At 43.0% G+C, this 18949-nt stretch overlaps 1 protein-coding gene across 4 annotated transcripts in view; it reads right to left on the bottom strand.

Moving 5' to 3' along the window:
• FILIP1 (filamin A interacting protein 1) overlaps positions 1-18949 on the bottom strand; it is a 120706-nt gene that overhangs the window by 40226 nt on the left and 61531 nt on the right. For 3 of the 4 annotated variants that reach the window (XM_082481503.1, XM_082481504.1, XM_082481505.1), the window contains exons 3-4: positions 9550-9723; positions 7252-7430 (exon numbers count right to left, since the gene is read on the bottom strand). In XM_082481503.1, coding sequence (XP_082337629.1) covers positions 7252-7430; positions 9550-9723 — 353 coding nt within the window. Of the gene's footprint in view, positions 1-7251; positions 7431-9549; positions 9724-18949 lie in introns of those variants that run through there. The other variant, XM_082481506.1, reaches the window with a different exon arrangement.

Below are 18949 nucleotides of genomic sequence, written 5' to 3'. Positions count from 1 at the left end.
CTAATCTTTCTGACTGAGGAAGCAATTTTCCCTACATGACCCTGATTCAGTTCTTGTTTTCTTTGCCTAAAAAAATGGCAACTCAAAAAGACGGCCTCAGTAGAACCGTGAATTGATATTTATTTCAGTAGTATAATAACTCTGAAACATGCCAAAGGCCCCTTAAATATTAAAATTGTTACCTATTGCACCCTGGACAGAGTTTGGGTTTGTGAGTAGATTTTGAATGAAGTAATTTTTTCCCCCCGTCTGACCCTGGGAGCATTTGAATTGATGATTTTAGCAAGCAAACTTGCTCGGAATAATGAACTACATGTAGTTTTGTATAATAATTTTCTCTCAAGAGCTGTGAAGCTGATTCCCACTTAGAAATAATTTTGGAAGAATAGCTGAAACAACACATGATGCCATTTTATATAATCCCAGAAGTGACTGAAAGACTGGACAGTTTTGAGGACTATCCAAGTGTGAAGAGATGGATTTGGATTAGTCCCAGCTCATGGCAAGCCTCACATTGTGTAAGACTCGCAATACTTTCATATTGTTTCTCCGCAGTCCGAGGTGCCTGTTTGTTCTCTCATTTTTAAATTACCTTTGGAGCCGTTTTGTTGGAACTTGGGACCAGATTCACTAGTTAAAACATAAACTTCGAGCAGTCACTGCCTTGCAGTCAGCTAGAGCTGTAAAACAGGACCTGCAAAATGGATGACCTTCAGATTTACTTAACTGTGCAAAAATGGTATTTGTCATTGCCAGTTTTTTTCATTTATTTCTTTTAATAGACTGCCACAGATTTTGTGATCTGTGATCCTGTGAATATATTACATTGACAGAAAATAGCCAATGTTTCCAAACCATAGAGATAATATGTCAGCCTAAAAGAAAAGCACGAAAACTGTACTGTTGCCCTTGTCTTCTTCATTATAAGATTAAAAGTTTAGAGATGCACTTACTGAAAAGCAGAGAGTGAGTCAGTGCTCTACTACAGCCAGTAATGTGCGGTAAGATGAGTAACTACTGTAGGCAGTGGTGAATTCCCACAGTCCCATTGGGCTGGCTTTTCCTTTTTTTGGGTCAGAATTTGGAAACCAGGACACAGAAGCAATCACTATATGAGAAAAAAAAAAGTCAGAGTGGAAATATGGCTGAGAATTCTCGGAGAAAAAAATAGCAAAATTCTTTCTGTAAAGCAACTTACTTTCCAGACTTTAAAGGAATCACCAACAGATTACACAGTTACAGGCCAAAATCTGTGCTATATATTTGCACTATATACCTCACCCCAATATCTCTGTATGGGGCTGTTTTACTACAGAATTTGGCCTTAAACTGGTAAATCACAGAGATTTATTAGCCCTGAACACTTCATAATTTTGGCTCGATCGTTCTCTAAACAAGTAATTGACTGATAGATACTCTGTCCCACTGTCTTCCTGCCAGCTTCTTTATTTTACAATCTCCATAAAAATCAAGAGAAAATGCAAACTGGAAAGGTAACGCACACAAAACCTCCAAGCTGTGTCACACTCCAGCCTTTACACTTGCTTGGGTCCATGAAATAAAAGGGGAACAAAAAGCCAAGCGCTTCCCAACGAAAGGCTTGGTGCTGCCGTCTCGTGGGAAAAGGGAGAAGGGGAGCTTTGGTAAAAGCAGATAATGCAAAAAGGGGGAAAAAAAAAGATTTAAAAAACTTGCTAACATCAACACTCCCATTTGTGTTTCAAGACGGCTGTGTGCTTTATTGCTCGCAGATCGGTTTCCTTTGCAGGTGATGCGGGCCCAGAATTACATCACCAGCAGAGCAGCCAAGAGCATCTCGGTGCCAGGATGACCGAAGCTGAGAGGAATGTATTATCACAGACCTCCGAGGGACTTGCCAGTGCATTCCTTGCTGGGGGTGCTGCGATGGGGGAGGCAGAGAGGAGACAATTTTACGTGAAGACTGAAAGGAAACTTTGTGCAGGAAAGATCTGGGGTCACAGTCCTGCTGTCTCCTCTAAGCAGATCTAATTATGGCCATGTACTTCAAAAAGAGGGTTTAACTAAAACCAGATTTAGCAGGGCACTGCTTAGGAAGTACAGACTGAATCCTCGGCCTTGCCTTTGAGGAAAATGTGAAATGCCTCAGTGCACCGGGAACGCTGTCGCTGTGGTTGTAAAGAATAATTTGAAGCTGCAGCAAGGAAAGCAAGAGCCAATTTAAAATCCTCATCACTTCTGTGGAGTCTTACAATAAAATGTGACCGAACATAATATCGATGCTTTCATATGGACAATAACTTACATTTGATACTGGGTGTGTATTTACTGACACGTTGTGTGGTGGGGTAAGAGAGTCTCAGGGATGGTGCTGGAAATGATCAAATTACTCACAAAGCAGTTGCACAGATCTCCCTTAACGAGCTCCAACAAAGCCTTTCTGCCACATCGCACCCTCTATTCCGCAAACCACGTCCCATGCATATGAAAGAAACTCCCTCCTTCCCCCCAATTTTTAAAGGCTTTCAGGCTGTTTCTGCCATCCCTCCTGCGGGACTGGCTCAGTGGTGCCCACCACAAGCCTGTTTCTGAATCATTAAAATCAATGGGAGCTTCCCAGTGCTTTTAATAGCAGCAAAATGCGCTGTCAACAAATGGGATTAAAAGAAGAGTACAAGACAAGTTGTTCAGAGATTAGCACCTCTAAAAATGTCAGGATTTTAAACATCTCCTAGGTCGATCGAGAGGTTGAAGCAGTGCCGAGGCTACACAGAGCTCTCCCCTTTTCCACAAGAAGAAAAAGCCCTCCTGATAAAATAAAACAGTTTAAAATTGATCCTAAAGATTTCTTCCCCCCCTTCTCTCCTTCCCCCCCTCCCCCCAAGTTCACTAAAGGCAAGAGGGTTGGGACTGGCCAGAACAGAGAACAACCAAGTACCACTTCACGTTAAGCTTGCTTTGCACAAGAGCTTTTGTCCTGGTTTCAGCGACACAGGACTAATTTCTCTTCTAATTCCTGGGAAAACTGCACTTTTAGAAGACTCTAGTGTCTGAATTTGTGAAAATATTTACTTTATAGCCAGCTATGGTATGTGGGTTTCAAGGTCTCACTGTTTTTGAGCTTGCCTGGTGCAGAGATGAGGAGGAGCGAGACCCGGGCACTTGACCCAAGCTGGCCAACAGGGTTATTTCATACCATCAATGTCACATTCGATATAAATTAGAAAGTTCGCTGCAAAGTGCTCTCTCTCCCTTGATGGCTGCCATCCTGAGAACTTCTTGCCCCGGTGCTGATCCCCCAAGGCCTTCCATTCCTCCCGAAGCCGTAGCGCCCGTAGCGGCCGACATTTGCTGTCCACTGCTGGGAGAGCACTGCTTCCTACTGATACAATTGGCTGAGTATAATCCTTGTAATGTTTTATATTGGTATTTGGATCAATATTGGTTCTTTAGTATTATTAATGTTAACTATTTAGTCTTATTCTATCAAATCTATTTATATTTCAACCCTCATGTTTCCTTGGGTTTTGCTGATTCCCCTTCCTGGGTGGGGAGGAGTCATTGGCTGGTAGAATAATTGTCTAAATGACAATAAATTCTGGATTTCTCAACCCATAACTGCTCTCTGGGGCAAGGGGGTACCAATAGCTGGTTCAGCTGCAGACAGCTCAGCTGGTGCCCGAGCTCACACCACCACCTCACCCCCCAAAGCGTGGCTGAAGCTCAAGGGGGTGTCTGTGCCAGGAGGACTAATTCTACCATTGCAGCTGCTGCTGCTTGGTCTCCTGCTCTTCAGGTGTCCACTGCAAGCCACATTGTCAGTGCAGCTCCAGTCAGACCCTTCATTCTCCACCTGCCAGACCAGAGAATCCTCACCTCACTGTCTGCCACCAAAGGTCTCTGAGGGGGCCTGGGGGCCTCCAGCTCTCCTTGTTCCTCAGCCACGTCAGGAGGCTCCAGGAAGATGGCTGCACTCCCGGGGATAGGAGACACCCAAGGAGAACTTGATGTTACAAGAACAGCAGCTGAGGTGAGCAAGTGTGGAAAGGGGGAACTTTGGTTGAATGGTAAAAATAGAAAATACTGTCCCTAAGTTTCAAAACATTACCATCTTTAGATATGACTACAGCATACTATAGGGAAATTTGCAAAACATTTCAGCCACCATGTCTGTAGAAGGACCTTCTACTAAAAGTACCAGAGTTCTTTCATTTCCATCTGGCCAATGGTTGTCACTACTCTTTTCCTGTAACAAGCCAACCTTTTCCACAACCTTTCTACAGCTTAGCTGTACTTGGTGTTACGGAGCCAACACCAACAGTCAGGCCTTCCAGCTTTCTCCATTTACCCCTCCTAGCTGTCTACATTTTGAATATTCCTGTGTACAATCTTTTTTTTTATATATACTTTTCATGCATAATTATTCTTTTTTTCCTCTTCCTTCCTTCCTGTGCAAGGCTGACCTAATAATTAGTCTCCCATAGGGACTGTTTGCTTTCATATCATGTTGTTGTGGATGGATTAGAGATAATGCATGTAAGTGTATGTAAAAAAATATTCCAAAGTAAATACATTAAGAGAGTGCTAGAAATACATTAGAACTGAGGCATATTTCTGCTCTTAAAGAATTTCCCTTTTTATCTTGTTCAAACTTTCACAGCAAAAGCAGATGTGGCCTCTAAAAGTTGGTGTGGACAACAATGGTTAGGAAACATCGGTAAAATAGTGTAAGGAAAGAAATTCCTTAAATTACTTAGATCCAGGACAGAAATTATTACTGTTCTCATTGTACCAGACTGCTGTGAGATGCCCATCCCACAGGACTGTTCTTCCTCCGGCTCACCCTGTCTCATTAACATTATAACTGCAAGTGCAACAGAGTGGCTGATGGGCAAAGTTCACCTCGGTGTCCCTTTTCTTTTTCATGGAGACTACAGGTCTGTTCAGCTCTTAATAAAATGACCCTCAGGCCTCAAAGCAACACAGTAAAACAAATTATATATAAAGTGGTACTTATAAAACAAGAATGCCTATGCAGGACCCTGAGAAATGCCTTTGGGCAGGTCAGTTCTCTGTTCCAACATGCAGATTAAATGAGTATGGGAGGGTTTTTTTGCCTGTTTTAACCTATTGCAATTTAATTTTTCCAATACAAACTCTTTCTTTTTGACAAAAATCAATTGCTGATCGCCACAGTGGGGCTTTTCTGAGAAGTCATCCCATTACCCTCTCTTTCTCCATGAATATAGCCCTCAAATGATACTACTTCCAGTTTTTAATACCGACAAAGATGTGGGTGCAGCCTCAGTGTCATGTGCGCCTAGCATGCGAAGATGAAGAGTTGAGATGATTTAAGACTAAACACTAATGAGTGGTTTCCAGCCCATCCTGATTTTGCTAATCTGCTCTGCAAGTGATCTGGGAGGAGAACCCTGAAGAGGGGGGGACATGCATGCTTGGCTTTCCGTGTTCAGCTACATGTCATGTTCTCTCTGCTTGGTCACTACTAAACTTGAAACGAATTTTCTCATTAGTGCCTTAGACAAACAAAGTGGATTAAATAGCAAACATCAGGTTTCTCGTGTCACTCAACATAAATCAAAAGGGCTTCAAGACTGCAGTTCTTCCCCCACAGCCACCAGTACAGAGGCACTGGTGACTAAAGCCGGCAGATTTAGTTGCTCTTAAAGATCTGCTTTAAATAGAAGTTCAAATTCAAATTCTCCTTTTTTTTTTATTGCTGGTTTTCCAAAAATTGTAGAATGTAGAACAACTGAAGTTCAAAAGACACAAAAGAGCAGGAAGAGTATGAGAAAATGCCCACAGAGGTGCGACTTGATATCTCAGCAGTAGTAATGTGAGACAGAAAGCTTTTTAATCAATTAATTGAAGCAAGTTGGTTCAGAACAAGTCATAATCTTAGGCTATTTAGTGGCCTTCATGAGTTGAGCTGGAATAAGACAGCAACAATTGTCAAATTAAAGTGAATATAAAATGTAAAGACAAATGTAAATGCTATTTTAATACCACTTTTACTTTTGTAGCATTTTAGTTGCCTGCATGTTCACACATACGCAGATATTCAGCACAGAGGAAAAAATGGCATCTATGAGAATCAGATGTGAAATTGCTCCTCACTGGGAAATACAATATTTTTTTTTTTATTTTCTGCTAAGAGAATCACATTGCTAAGATTCAGAAGCATTTTTGTACTTTAAAGTTTGCCAATCAACCCAGGAAAACAGAGAGACAGAAAACCAGCAGCTATTAAACCAGGAAATATGGTAACTGTAGCTCATGTGCCACCTACACAAAGCTGGAGCTGAACTGAGCTCAGGAAATACACTAAACAATTTAGCTCATGGCTTTTTGCAAATGTCTGCCACCAGACTGTGGTTTCCTCAAAAGCCTTTTTTCTTTGAACTTGCCTTGAATATTTTTCTCAGAGCTTTTTTTTTTTTAAAAAAAAAAACCAAAACAAAACATTGCAGATTGATTTTGAGCAGTTTGGTATGAGCATGGAAATTTCATATTGAAAAACTGAGGCTGTTACTGAGTGTTCATTCTTCACCTAAGGTAGGTGCTCTTTCTTTTCTTAGAGACTCAGAGAACCTATTACTCCCACAGGGAGGACAACCACTTGAAGAACAAAACTTGGAGCATATGAGCCTGTGAGATAAACACTGCAGATATAGTCCATTGCAGGCTGGGCACGTTTTATAAAATGTAAAAATATTTTCTTCCAGGGGAACATAGATCTTGCCTGAGGCATGCGCCTTCAAAAGTATGAAAAATAATGCAAATGGTTTGTGACTTTGCAAGCTTAAGTGTGAAGGGCATGGCAAAGTCCCTACCACTTGTGTGCCAGTATCCTAATGTGTGTTGTGGTTTTCCTTACCCCATCCTCCCGCTGTGACAAACAGTGCGGCGTCCTTCACAAAATGTGGCTCTTAGTTGAGCAAGCCAACCCCAACCTTAGCCAACATAAATAACATCTGATCAAAAGCTACCAGGAGGTGAACCCAAAACGGGCCTGAGTAATTCAAAACAAATTCGCTTCTTAGTTCAAGCGCACACTACAGGAACATTCAATGGTATTCCTCCAGCTCTAGACTTGCACAGTAATGTACTTACTAATAACATGAGTGGACCGACATTTACAAATGGTGTACACATGAGTTCAGTGTCATTTAAACACAGGAAATACCAGACTGTGTCAGTGCTGAACCGACAAGCACTGGGGATACTCTTTGCACTGTCTCAGGTACTCACCTCTCCCGCTCCTGTTCCAAGAGGTTGGTAAAGTCATCGCTCTTGTTCATGTAATCTGTGTGTTTATGTTTCTCATTTTCTAGCTCATAAACTGTGCGGCGATGGCACTTTTCTGCCAACAGGAGCTGTTCCAGCATGCGCCGATATGTCTCTTTCTGCTTTTCTTCAAGTCTGTCCAGCTGGATTGTAGGAAAGGAGAATAGACTGTTTTAAAGGTCTCCTTGCTTACTTCATCTGATTTATTAACCAACAATGTTGTGTTTGGTAAATGCAAGTCCCATAATTTTATGTCTCGGGCTTTACGTAAAGCAGTGACTAGAAATAAGAGTAACTGTCCTGTAAAAGTAATGATTTCTTTGGACAGCGTGTTTGCAATAAACGTTTGCACAGTTCTCACATACACAGAGGACAGAACTTCGCTTAGTTTTAGGGTAACAAATGATATTGTTGCAGTGCAGAATTTTCCCTGTGGTGAGGTGCTGTGCACACTTTTCTCATTTCACATGGGAAAAGCTATAGCAAATGCCAGGGCAGAATACATGCCCTCGGACCCCGGGAGCCTGAGTTCATGCACTTATATGGGGACCAGACACCTACACGTGGAGTGTAAGGTGTAAAATCAAGGCTGAAATTTAAGCTATGCATCTTCAACACACCTGTAGGACTGCTGAGCTAAAAGTTAGGTTCAGCGTAGATTCAGGTTTACATTACCAAATACATCTCGTTATAAGCCTTAGGGTTTTCCCCTCAGCCTGTTTTTTGACAGAAATTTCTCGTTCTTTATTATCAACACTTTACCTTTTTTGTCTCCTGGTTTTTGTTTTGTTTTGTTTTGTTTTGTTTTTAATTAATTTAATATGCCAATTATTATTCAAATAAACACTAAGGCCGGGAAGGTGTGTCTGAAAAGTTGCCATGGCACACCAAAGCCACCACAGCTACTCAATGTTCCTTCTTTCACTGTTCCTTGAGAGCAGATGACAAACTCCATCCTTCTCCCCACCAAAGCAGCCCGCAGCCCTGGCGCTTCTCTGCTTGCCTGCCCCTGGCACGGCCGCTGGCAGAGCCTGCTCTGCCCATCCCCAGCCCCGGCCTTTGTGGGAACAGCATCTTCCTCTGCCCCAGCTATTCTGGGAAGTTGCTGTTTCACAGGGTGTCTCCGCAACTGGAGGGACATAAGAGAGCAGGAGGACCATGGTGATTTGCTCTTCAGAAGTTGACCATGACAGTCAAACAGTCAAAAAGGGGCCAGGTTGGATTCAGCCTTTGAGAGCAGGTCTTTTGCACTCATGAAATTTTGTCATCGTCCTGTTTTAGCTCCAACATAACCCCAGTTGACCTACACACGACAAAAGTTTTACAATGAGGTCCCCATCAAATTATCAACTTCTTCAGACAAAAAGCCCTGCCAAACTCTTTTAATGTTGCTAAACAGTATTTCACACACGGTCCCACATGCTAATGTTTGCTTTCCTTATTTGCTATTATCCCAAAAATTCCAGAAGATGCTTCAATGAGAATACACAGTATAAAGGTATCCCGTGGTAGGCAAAATTCCTGGTGAAAAAATTAAATATTCTAATAGGAGGAACTATGAAGATTTGGACAGGCACTACAGTATATTATATTGGACGTTGTTGCGTGCTCTTTCTCCATGCCCTGGACTGTTATGAAATTATAAACATGAGCAGTGGCTGCTTATTTTGGCGTTCACACTGGCCTCAGATATTCCCAGGTCTATTCTACATTCATTTATTTCTTAGATTTTAAAGCAAGGAATCAAGTCCTACAAGTCTCCTTTAGGGGCTGAACTGACTTTGCAGTCCTAGAGCTTAAGTGACGTAAAATGATTATGTATTTATAATCCCATAAATATTGTCAAAGTCAATCTCTGAAGGTCATCTTTTCCTAACTACCCAAATGATATTGCTTTAGTATGCCAAGAAAATCAGAGAGTGCTTACCAGTGCTGTGAGCAGTAGAAGTTGGAGCCTACAATTGAAAGGAATTTAAAAAACAGAAATGTAACACCCAAAGATTTTGTTCTCGCTTAATGGCACCAGCCCTAAAGAGCATAAAAGCTCTCTATTGTTCATGTTCAAACCCAGTGATTTTGCTTACAATTTATCCTGTGATCGAGTGAACAAGAATATTCAATTCTTCTTCAATTTCTTGTCATTTGTACAAGCACTGTATTATCCTCTTGTGTGTTTTGCACACATGCGAAGTACGTGAAGTCTCACTTCTGGTTAGGATTCGCCCTGCACAGACATAATGGTGTAAATCAAGAAGTTATTACCTCTGAAATTGGTTTCTCATAGACGTCTTCCCCTATAGACTTTTCTTGGGCAAGGATGGCGTCCCTGTGTAGCACTCGGAGCACGTTCTCTGGAGCTGCAGACCCATAATGAGCTTCTAAAACTTCAGGTTTGGTTTTCTCTGTCTTCAGCATGTGGATCACATCCTCCCTTGCCTGTAACATAGCAAATCAGTACCATAAGCCAACCTATTTGAAAATAGGGGCATTTCATACATACAGACTGCATACACAAAAATAAAATAAATTAGAAGAATGCCGGGCTGCCAATGCAAATGTAAAAGTCTTCGGGACATATCAGAGTAAACGTGATCTACACAATCCAAACGTCATCCTTGTAGGCATTAATTAATCTATTCCTGCCTGTTGTTACATTTGAATGCTATTAATTTTTATCTGGGTTGCAAATATAGCCAGGGAACTTCATTACTCTTCATATCCTTCCTCTTATTCACTGCCCATGCTGTTCCCTGACGGGGGTAAGGACATGAATAGAACACGAAGCACAAGTACGCTGAATTAGTATTTCTCAGACAGCCTCGAATCCAGCATTTCCTCGTCGTTCCCTACCTGACTTTGTGACTAAATGTTTTCTTCAAGCAGCTCTTAAAATATAGTTTTCTAACACTTGTTTGTTTAAACAAAACCCTAGACATGTTGCAGACCCCAGCTAACTGGCGTAACTGGCGGCAGACCCGAAGATGCTGAGCAGTCTCCCAGCAGTGGAGGAGTGCTGCTGACGCCAAAGCCGGGGGGGTACCTGGGAGCAGTGGTGCTCCTGTGGCCGAGGGGGGTGCGGGTCCCAAGTCCTGCTCCCTGCCCTGGGCAGGAGCCCTCAGTTTCAGGCAGCACGAGCAGGCATCTGGGCATGATGAGACTGCTCTGCAAGGCCACCTGGCTATGAAGAAGGGGCATTTTAGGGCTATGCTGTGGACAAACTCTTAATCCCAAGCTCTGTTTCTACTGATGCTTGCCAACAGCTGTTAAACCATCTGTAAAATGGGGGCAGGGAACTTGCTTGTCCTTCAAGGCAGGTTTAGAAGGCCACGATCCAGGGCGGGGGTGTAAAAGGTACAAGTTTTTGGTGGGCACGAAGGATTTTCCCAGATTTTCCCATTTCTCCCACAAGCCCAAAGGGATGGAGAGCAGAAGTACCTTTTTTCTCTCGCCTGCCCTTCTGGAACTCAACCCATGTGAGCTTAGGAAGCAAATTAAGGGCTAAGGAAAGGTTCAGATAGTTCAGGAAAAAACCCTTACAAATCCTGCCCCTATGTAAGCAATGACTTTTTAGGATTTATGAACTGACCAATGCTTCATGCTTTTCCACAGTGTTCATAACGGCATTCTGTATTATCCCTGTAGCAAATCTTAAATCTTTACCCAAAACCACAGAGGCATCACAGCTCTACAAAACCACCTTCTTTTTAAAACGAGTGAGGAAATAATTTCAGGAAATGGCAAAGACCCTTTAATCTTTCTTTTTTTTTTTTTTTTAATAAAATAGAGTAACGTGAAAATAAAACAAAAAATGAACTTCAGGAAAAGATCATGCCACCCAATTGAGGACTAGCCCATTTATAAACAGCTAGCTGTAGAAGCTTACACTGTACATTTTGTAACATCAAGTAAAAGCTGTGCACGAGTCTGCAAGGTATAAAATACAGACTAGATTGGTATTAATCTTTTTTCAGCATGAGCTTGGGAAAGGTGCATCACTCATGGATGTCAAAACTACAAGTTAATTATGTGGGTTAGTCCCAAAGAGTGCCAAGAGAGCCTGTACACCTCACTACACCACGTCCTGAGAATATGCCACTCTCAGTATAGGAAAAATGTTATTTTAGGAAAGTTTTAGACAGGTTCGAGAATATATCATCTTTATATCCCTGTGGAAACAACAGTTATCTTGCTGCCTTAGCTACTATGAAGCCAATGCTTCTATATCGAAAAAAAAAAAGGCCTTAAAAAGGATAACGCTGGAGTTGTAGAGTATTTATAAATGTCACCATTTTATGACGTGTTGTCTTAGGCCTTTTTAGGAAGAGACAGCTTTTGGGCTGTACCTGCGTCCTGCCCCAATGAAGGAATTCCCTGTCCTGCTGTGTGCCTCGCAGGAGGTGCCCTGTGCCCCAGGCGTGCTTGGGGAAAGCACTGTGCAAAGGGGGCACCCAAAACCGCAGGATGAGGGGGCAGTCCCTTTCCACCCTATGGACCAAGGACCCCAACCCTAGGCTATTCGGGAGGGGAGGAGGATGAATTCATTCTCTCCTGTTGAAGCTGTCAGGCCCGGGACGGCATAATTAAACATTGACAGAGCAAACAGAGACACCTCGGCCTTGGTGATTTAACACGGTGACTTGGGAGAGCAAAGAGCTGGACTCCAGTCCCTGCAATGGTTATTTAATACAGTAAGAGCTGACGGAGGGACCGAACGCTGCTCTTCCTAGCGAGTGCCCCAGCCCCTGTCCAGTTGTACACTGCTGTGCATACTTTCCTTCCAGCCTCATTAGTGTTTAATCATTAGTGATTAAAATGGAGCAAATTAAGCAGGGGAAAATGAGAGTCCCTGAAAGAGCTTATAAGCTGCCAGCTAAGAAAGGTTTCTGGAAGCTGTGGGTTTGGGTCCTCCAAGAGCCAGCGGGAGCCAAACCAGGGGAGCAGATGATACTGAATGGAAGAACCGGCACCCCAAGCAGGAAAGAAGGTACCCAAGCTCAGGTAAGAGCTTTGAAGGAAACCTTTATTCATGGCTTTGTCTTTAAAAGGAAACAGTGACACGCTTAGCTCCAGAGGACAGAGCAGGGTTGTCAGCCCTGAAAACCCTTCACCGCAGCCCAAGGGGCCGGTACCCAGCCTGGGGGAGAGGCTGGGTGGCACCATTCCCAGGGCGCAGGCAGCTCCCCTCTCGCGTCCCCCTTCTTGGGCACCCCATGCACTGCAGACACTCGGGCTCTGGATCGCATTAGCATGGCAAGGTGCCTTCTGCCTTTTCTGGGTTTGGCCACTGCTCCTATCGTTATCATTTCAAGGGTATCGGCTAATTCACCAAGTACTCTGTTTCCATGGACTTATGATAACAGTTTGTGAAAAGCAAACTCGCAAACAGACACTCAGGTTGCTAGGAAGCATTGGATCAAAAAAGGGGCCTTGTGCTAATAATAAACTGGAGAGAAATTTGCTTTTTATTTGGTCAGCAACAATCCCCAGCACAGGAAGATTCTGAAGTGCAGCTAGCCTAGGTCAGAGAGGGGTCCAGGCAACATCCTAACCTCTCATCAGCCTCAGGATTTGCAAACTCCAGTTAGTCTCTCCGAAACTCCTTTGGATAAATGTAGAGGGAAGGAGCTGAAACAGCAGGCCTGTGTAACTTGTGATTTCATGTTTCTTCCAGATGACTAATTTTCTACTGAAACAACTAGAGAGCTTACGTGTAGAGGTTTTCTTTCAATGTATAGTGAACAACTATCGTGATATTAAACTGCAGGATGCAGACCATTTTCAGACAACAAGTCAGAACAATCCTGTGGAGGAACACTTGGGCTTGTTCAACACATGTGCCTGGGAAGAGGTACAAGAGGCTCAAAGTGGGGGGTCCTTGCTAAGAAGAGGGAACCACACTGGCAAGCTGTTTTTATTGATGGACATCTACTGTAGGTGCCTCCCTTGTCTCAAAACACAATGGTGTTTAGCATAAATCATAAGCTAGGAGACAAACACAAGGAAGAGATTTCAAATTGGAAATAAACTTGTATATAAATCCCAGAGGAAAGTTGTTAGCTGTTTTGGTTGAAGAAACATGGTGTTTGGCACAGGAAAGCCATCTCTCCAGTCCTTTTTTGTTGTTTTGTTGGTGCTCTGATGAGAGAGAATATTCAGGCATGAGAAGACCACATATTGCAACAGCTTGTAACACAATGAAAGTTATTTGCATAAGTCCAGAAGACTGCAATTAGTCAGAGAAGCTCTTTAAAGTCAAAATAGAGAATTTAGAAAACACATACTTTTACTGTTTTTTCATTACTTAAATTGTACTATAGAAAACTCCAAGCTAACTATCTATCTATACTGTTCATATTGTGGGTTCTTGAAAATAAACAGACTTTTGTGTTAATAAAGTGCTCCTAAGTACCCGATTCTGTAAAAGTAGGAGCAATGAAGACAGATTAATGAAGAGGTCACTTTTACCTCTTAGAAATCATAGAATCATAGAATGGTTTAGGTTGGAAAGGACCTTGAAGATCATCGAGTTCCAACCCCCCTGCCATAGGCAGGGACACCTCCCACTAGACCAGGTTGCACAAGGCCACATCCAGCCTGGCCTTGAACACCTCTGGGGATGGGGCCTCAACAACCTCTCTGGGCAAACTCTTCCAGGGCCTTGACCACCCTCACAGTGAAAAACTTCTTCCTAATGTTCAATGTGAACCTGCCCTCTTCCAGTTTAAAGCCATTCCCCCTCGTTCTATTGCTACATGCCCTAGTAAAAAGTCCTTCCCCAGCTCTCCTGTAGGCCCCCTTTAGGTACTGGAAGGCCACAATAAGAACTCCCTGGAGCCTTCTCTTCTCCAGGCTGAACAGCCCCAACTCTTTCAGCCTCTCCTCATAGGAGAGGTGCTCCAGCCGTCAGATCATCCTCGTGGCTCTCCTCTGGACACGCTCCAGCAGGTCCATGTCGTTCTTATGTTGGGGACTCCAGAGCTGTATGCAGTACTCCAGGTGGGGTCTCACGAGAGTGGAGTAGAGGGGCAGAATCACCTCCTTTGACCTGCTGGCCACACTTGATGCAGCTCAGGCTATGGTTGGCCTTCTGGGCTGCGATCGCACGCCGCTGGCTCATGTTGAGCTTAAATACTCTCAAGGCAAGAAACACAGAAAGCCAGATATGTTGAGCGGTATTTTTCCACAGTCATTTTTTCCAGGAGCAAAGCCTGCTTAGAGACTCCCTGTCCATCAAACTCACAGAACCATAGAACAGCCCACATTGGAAGGGACCTCAAAAGATCATCTGGTCCAACTTTTTGTGGGAAAGGAAGTCTAAATGAGATTATCTAGCACCCTGTCCTTGAAAACTTCCAGTGATGGGGACCACATCCACATCAATGGGGACCACATCAACATCCATGGGGAGGTTGTTGCTGTGATTGATTGTTCCCTCTGTAAAAAATTTCTTTGTTATGTTGAGATGAAACCTCTCCTGGTGCAATTTGTACCCCATGCCCATTGTCTTCTCTATGTGTCTCCTTGTGAAGCGAGAGCCTCCATCTTCCTCGTAGCTGCCCTTTAAGTACTGGAATGCTGTGATGAGGTCCCCCCCAGCCTTCTCTTCTCTAGGGACTAAAGACCAAATTCCTTCAGTCTTTCCTCATGGGGCAGGTTCTCCAGCCTTTTGATCATCTTCATGTCCTTCCTTCGGACCTTCTCCAGCCTGTCTGCATCTTTGTTGAATTGTGGGGACTAGAACTGGACACAGTACTCGGTTAACTCCTTCAGCTGTCCCTGCTGATAGAGGAACTGCAAAGTTGAACTGTATATAAGCCTTGTTTTATGCTTACTGGAGGTGCCAAATTCTAAAGGCTGCTGGCCTCAGATCTTATGTCCATGGAGGACCTGAAGTGCCATGGATCACTGCTGTCCTGCACAGCTTTGCCTGCTCTTCTTTACTTCCTCTCTACTACCCAGTGATTAGTGGACTTACTTAACATGTGCTGTCTGCGTTTCTACCTGGCAAATATGAATTCCCCAAGACAATGCTCCCCTCCCCTCAGGAGAGCATGTTAGCCACCCGGCTGGAAGGCCACTCTTTGCAGGGTTACCCTGAAATACTCACTCTTTGGCAGAATAAAAGAGAAGGGCTTTCTTTTGCTCGCTGGCTTGAGCAGAGCAGGGGTCTGAGTTCCAAACCCGGCTTTACTACGTGCCTAGTAAAATATTTAAATGATATAGAAAGGATGTAAAGAGGTCCCTGTATAAAACTGAAACCATTTAGGAAACAATAGCATGATTCTGCTGCTTGTAAAAGGGGACCGGCAGCCTAGCAACCAAATTCTTGGTCAATGGAAATACTGTTACACAAGCCCGGCATTCGAACGTGCTTCCTCCTCGTGCCCTGCCCTGCCAATTTACTACAGCCCTCTCTCCCCATTCCCACAGTCTTTGGCCTCTCCCGTGAGACTGCTAACAAAACTCAGCACCCACTAAACAGGGAATATTTGCCGCAGCCCATTTGTCACCTGGGAAATGGGACTGAGCTGATCAAACTCGTTTCATGTAAGGCATCTAGTAAATCGGAAAAAAAAATAATCAGTTGTATTCAAGATGGGCTGAATGGAGTCAAAGTAATCACTGTCAGATGAGAGTAAAATCCAATTGAAGATGTTTTGCCAGTACATCTCCTAAACTTTTTTCTTGTATTTTTTTTGTAAGTCGCCTTCCTGCAAATTCACAATGTGCCTCTCTTTAAATCAGTTACCAGTAACTATTTCCTTCATAGCTCCATGTTTGGAGCCATCTAAAATACATCTAACTACTTCAGAGCAATCTAAATGCTTCAATAATATGATGACAATCCTCTTGATTAGCTGAAAGTAATTTTTGAAAATTCAGGAGCAAGAGCAGGAAATGCTATATTTGAAGACCTGATATTTCCAGCTTTTGACTATTTTCTAATTGTTATGACACTTTGTTATGCCTGCACAAGTGAATGCATCAAGTAATAGAGGTTCAATGTTTATGAAGTCACATTTGTCTTGCTAGTGATTAACGGCAAGAAATAATTGTCAAACCACACACAGGAACCCTTCCTTCTACTTGTGGTGTTGTTACTTGCATTTCACACAGTTCAGGTTATTTATAGTGCAACAGCTGCTCTGTACTGCATCAGAAACTAGATAAGGTCACAGGTTCTCCATGTAATGTTGTGATCTTACCAGCGGCTGATTTCCTAAACTCCAGTAGACTTTACAAATCTTTCACCTAGAGCTAACAAACATCACACTCAAGGCATCCTTCTGAGGGAAATCAGGAGGGTGTTCTCACACTACTTTCTGCACTATCCAGGACAAGATCATGCTGTGTTGCTGCCAGAGCAGGAATAGTCTTGTCTCTGAGAATTCCCATTAGAGACCTCAGAGAGTGAATATCGTGTTCATTTAGTTTACTTTCATGAAGACTGCATCTTCAAGCAGGTGTATTTGAAAAACTGTATCTGCAAAACTTGCTTAACACTAATCTACTAATCCATGTTTAAACTTAGCAACTTCCCTTCTTTTCGTACCTTAGGAGGAAATTCAAATAATTAAAAGGAAAGTGCACTTTCTTCATTTTGTGTCATGTTGTTATGAATATGATTAGAGAAAGTAATAAAAACTATCCCTGCTTGCTGGAATGACACTTTTGCTAAAGGCCTGATTCCTCAATCTATCCCTACATACCACTACAAGGACTGGGTAACAATTTGTCTTCCAGTTCAGGTGTACTTAGTGTACAAAGCATGCTTTGAAGCTGGGAGTTTAGATGCTCTACTGCATATTGCATCACACAAAGCTCCTTTTTGCTAAAAACTGAGGAAATATTTTTCTTTCCTATACCAGATATCTGAAGTAGCCTTGCTTATATCACTCACTCAGTGATTCTTGCCATGCAAAATGCTGGCTAACGTCATGTATACATAGTTTTTCTTGCAAGGAAGACTATGTACAGCAGAGTCTTTCTCTTGCCTTTCATCTTAGCTTAATTTCCTAATACCTGAAACTGTGGAATTCACTTGCACAAATTTCTTTTAACATTTCTGGACTCGGGTTTATGTACTTGATTTACTTTGGAGGTAAAGAGGTGACTTCAGTGGTGAAAAGTGACCATTGTTGGTTTTGTAAAAAGTTTAGTGAAATATATCTGGAAATGCAAGCGATCCTTCATGTCTGGGGATATGAAACAGAATTGTCCTGTCTTCTCCACACTGTACAGAACTTTCTAGCCTTGTATGAAGGCTTTGGAGCTTTACAGTGTATTTCATTTTGTTGTGCTTTATCTTACTGTGATAACATAGAAAGTCTTCCTAAAATCAATACTGGAGGAGAGGCACATGATAGACCAGCTCATCCACTGCACAAATGCTCTGAAGTGGCTCCAGAAGAATTACATCAGAGATTAATTTGGCCTCTTATGTTTAGAAAAGTCCATGCTAAATATTGCAGAGCTGAGGAGAAGCAGCACTGAGCAATGTATTACTTCTTACAGCAAGCTTCGAAACAGATCAAATGAGCACTAGAAGACATCTGTCTGTTATTTCCTGCCCACACAGCTTTGTTCTGCTTTATTGCCAGAGAGCTCCATGGATGATGTCACTTTTTTTCTGAAGAAAACAGGCCACCAGAGCCTTTCACTGACATAATTAATTATCTGTAGTCTGGGCCACAGCCAGAAAATTCCCATGGCAAGGCCCCGAGAAGTATTAACTCCACACTGCTTAATGTTTTCAGAATTATTAGGGTATGGGATACCCTGTCTTGTCTTTTCACGCTGAAAGAGTACTTTGCTCGATATTATCGAACCGTGGGGCAGTTACTCCAGCATACAGAATTACAGTGTCATGATCCAGATCCAGACACTCTCCAGCACAGAGACCAACGTGAGGGGTCACTGTCAGTTATGCACATGAATCTGCATGTTGGGATATGCTCTACATGCTTCAGCAGTGCATCACAATGGCTAAACCCGCTGTTTTGGGTTTGACGCATCTAGTCATATAGTTTTCATCTCAGCCAACGTTAACCATATAATAATATTTTGCACATGACCTGAAGCCTGGCAGCAAGCAGAGACCACAGATTGATCCAACTAGCCAGCAGGGAGAGGAAGGAACATCTGTTAAAACACCTTTTTGGACACCTGAGCAGGAAGAATGATTAACAACAGCACAGGAATGACTGTGTTCACAGTTCAGGGCTGGTATGTGGCTGTGGGGATGCAGTGTGCATCCTAATGAAAGTGCTAATTACCAAAGCAGCTCTAAGTCTTTCCTCTGACCAGCAGTAGCCACCACAATGCTTGCAAAAGCAGAGGAGAGCTCCCTGGTTCAGGTACACCAAATCAGACATGAAAACCCAACTGACTAAGTCCCTATTCTGGTTTATTCATGCCAAGGAAATGATCTGCAGCTTTCCATATCCCAGGTGAACGGCCAATCACAAGCTACTATAGCAGTATGGGAAGTCATTAAAATTGCAGCACATTTCATAGAATCATGGAATGGTTTAGGTTGGAAAGGACCTTGAAGATCGTTGAATTCCAACCCCCCTGCCATAGGCAGGGACACCTCCCACTAGACCAGGTTGCACAAGGACACGTCCAGCCTGGCCTTGAACACCTCCAGGGATGGGGCCTC

The sequence above is a fragment of the Vanellus vanellus genome (assembly GCF_965231255.1).
Source record: "Vanellus vanellus genome assembly, chromosome: 3".
Lineage (NCBI taxonomy): Eukaryota > Metazoa > Chordata > Aves > Charadriiformes > Charadriidae > Vanellus > Vanellus vanellus.
The sequence above is the reverse complement of the archived record's forward strand: the minus strand, read 5'-3'. Positions and strand labels throughout refer to the sequence as shown.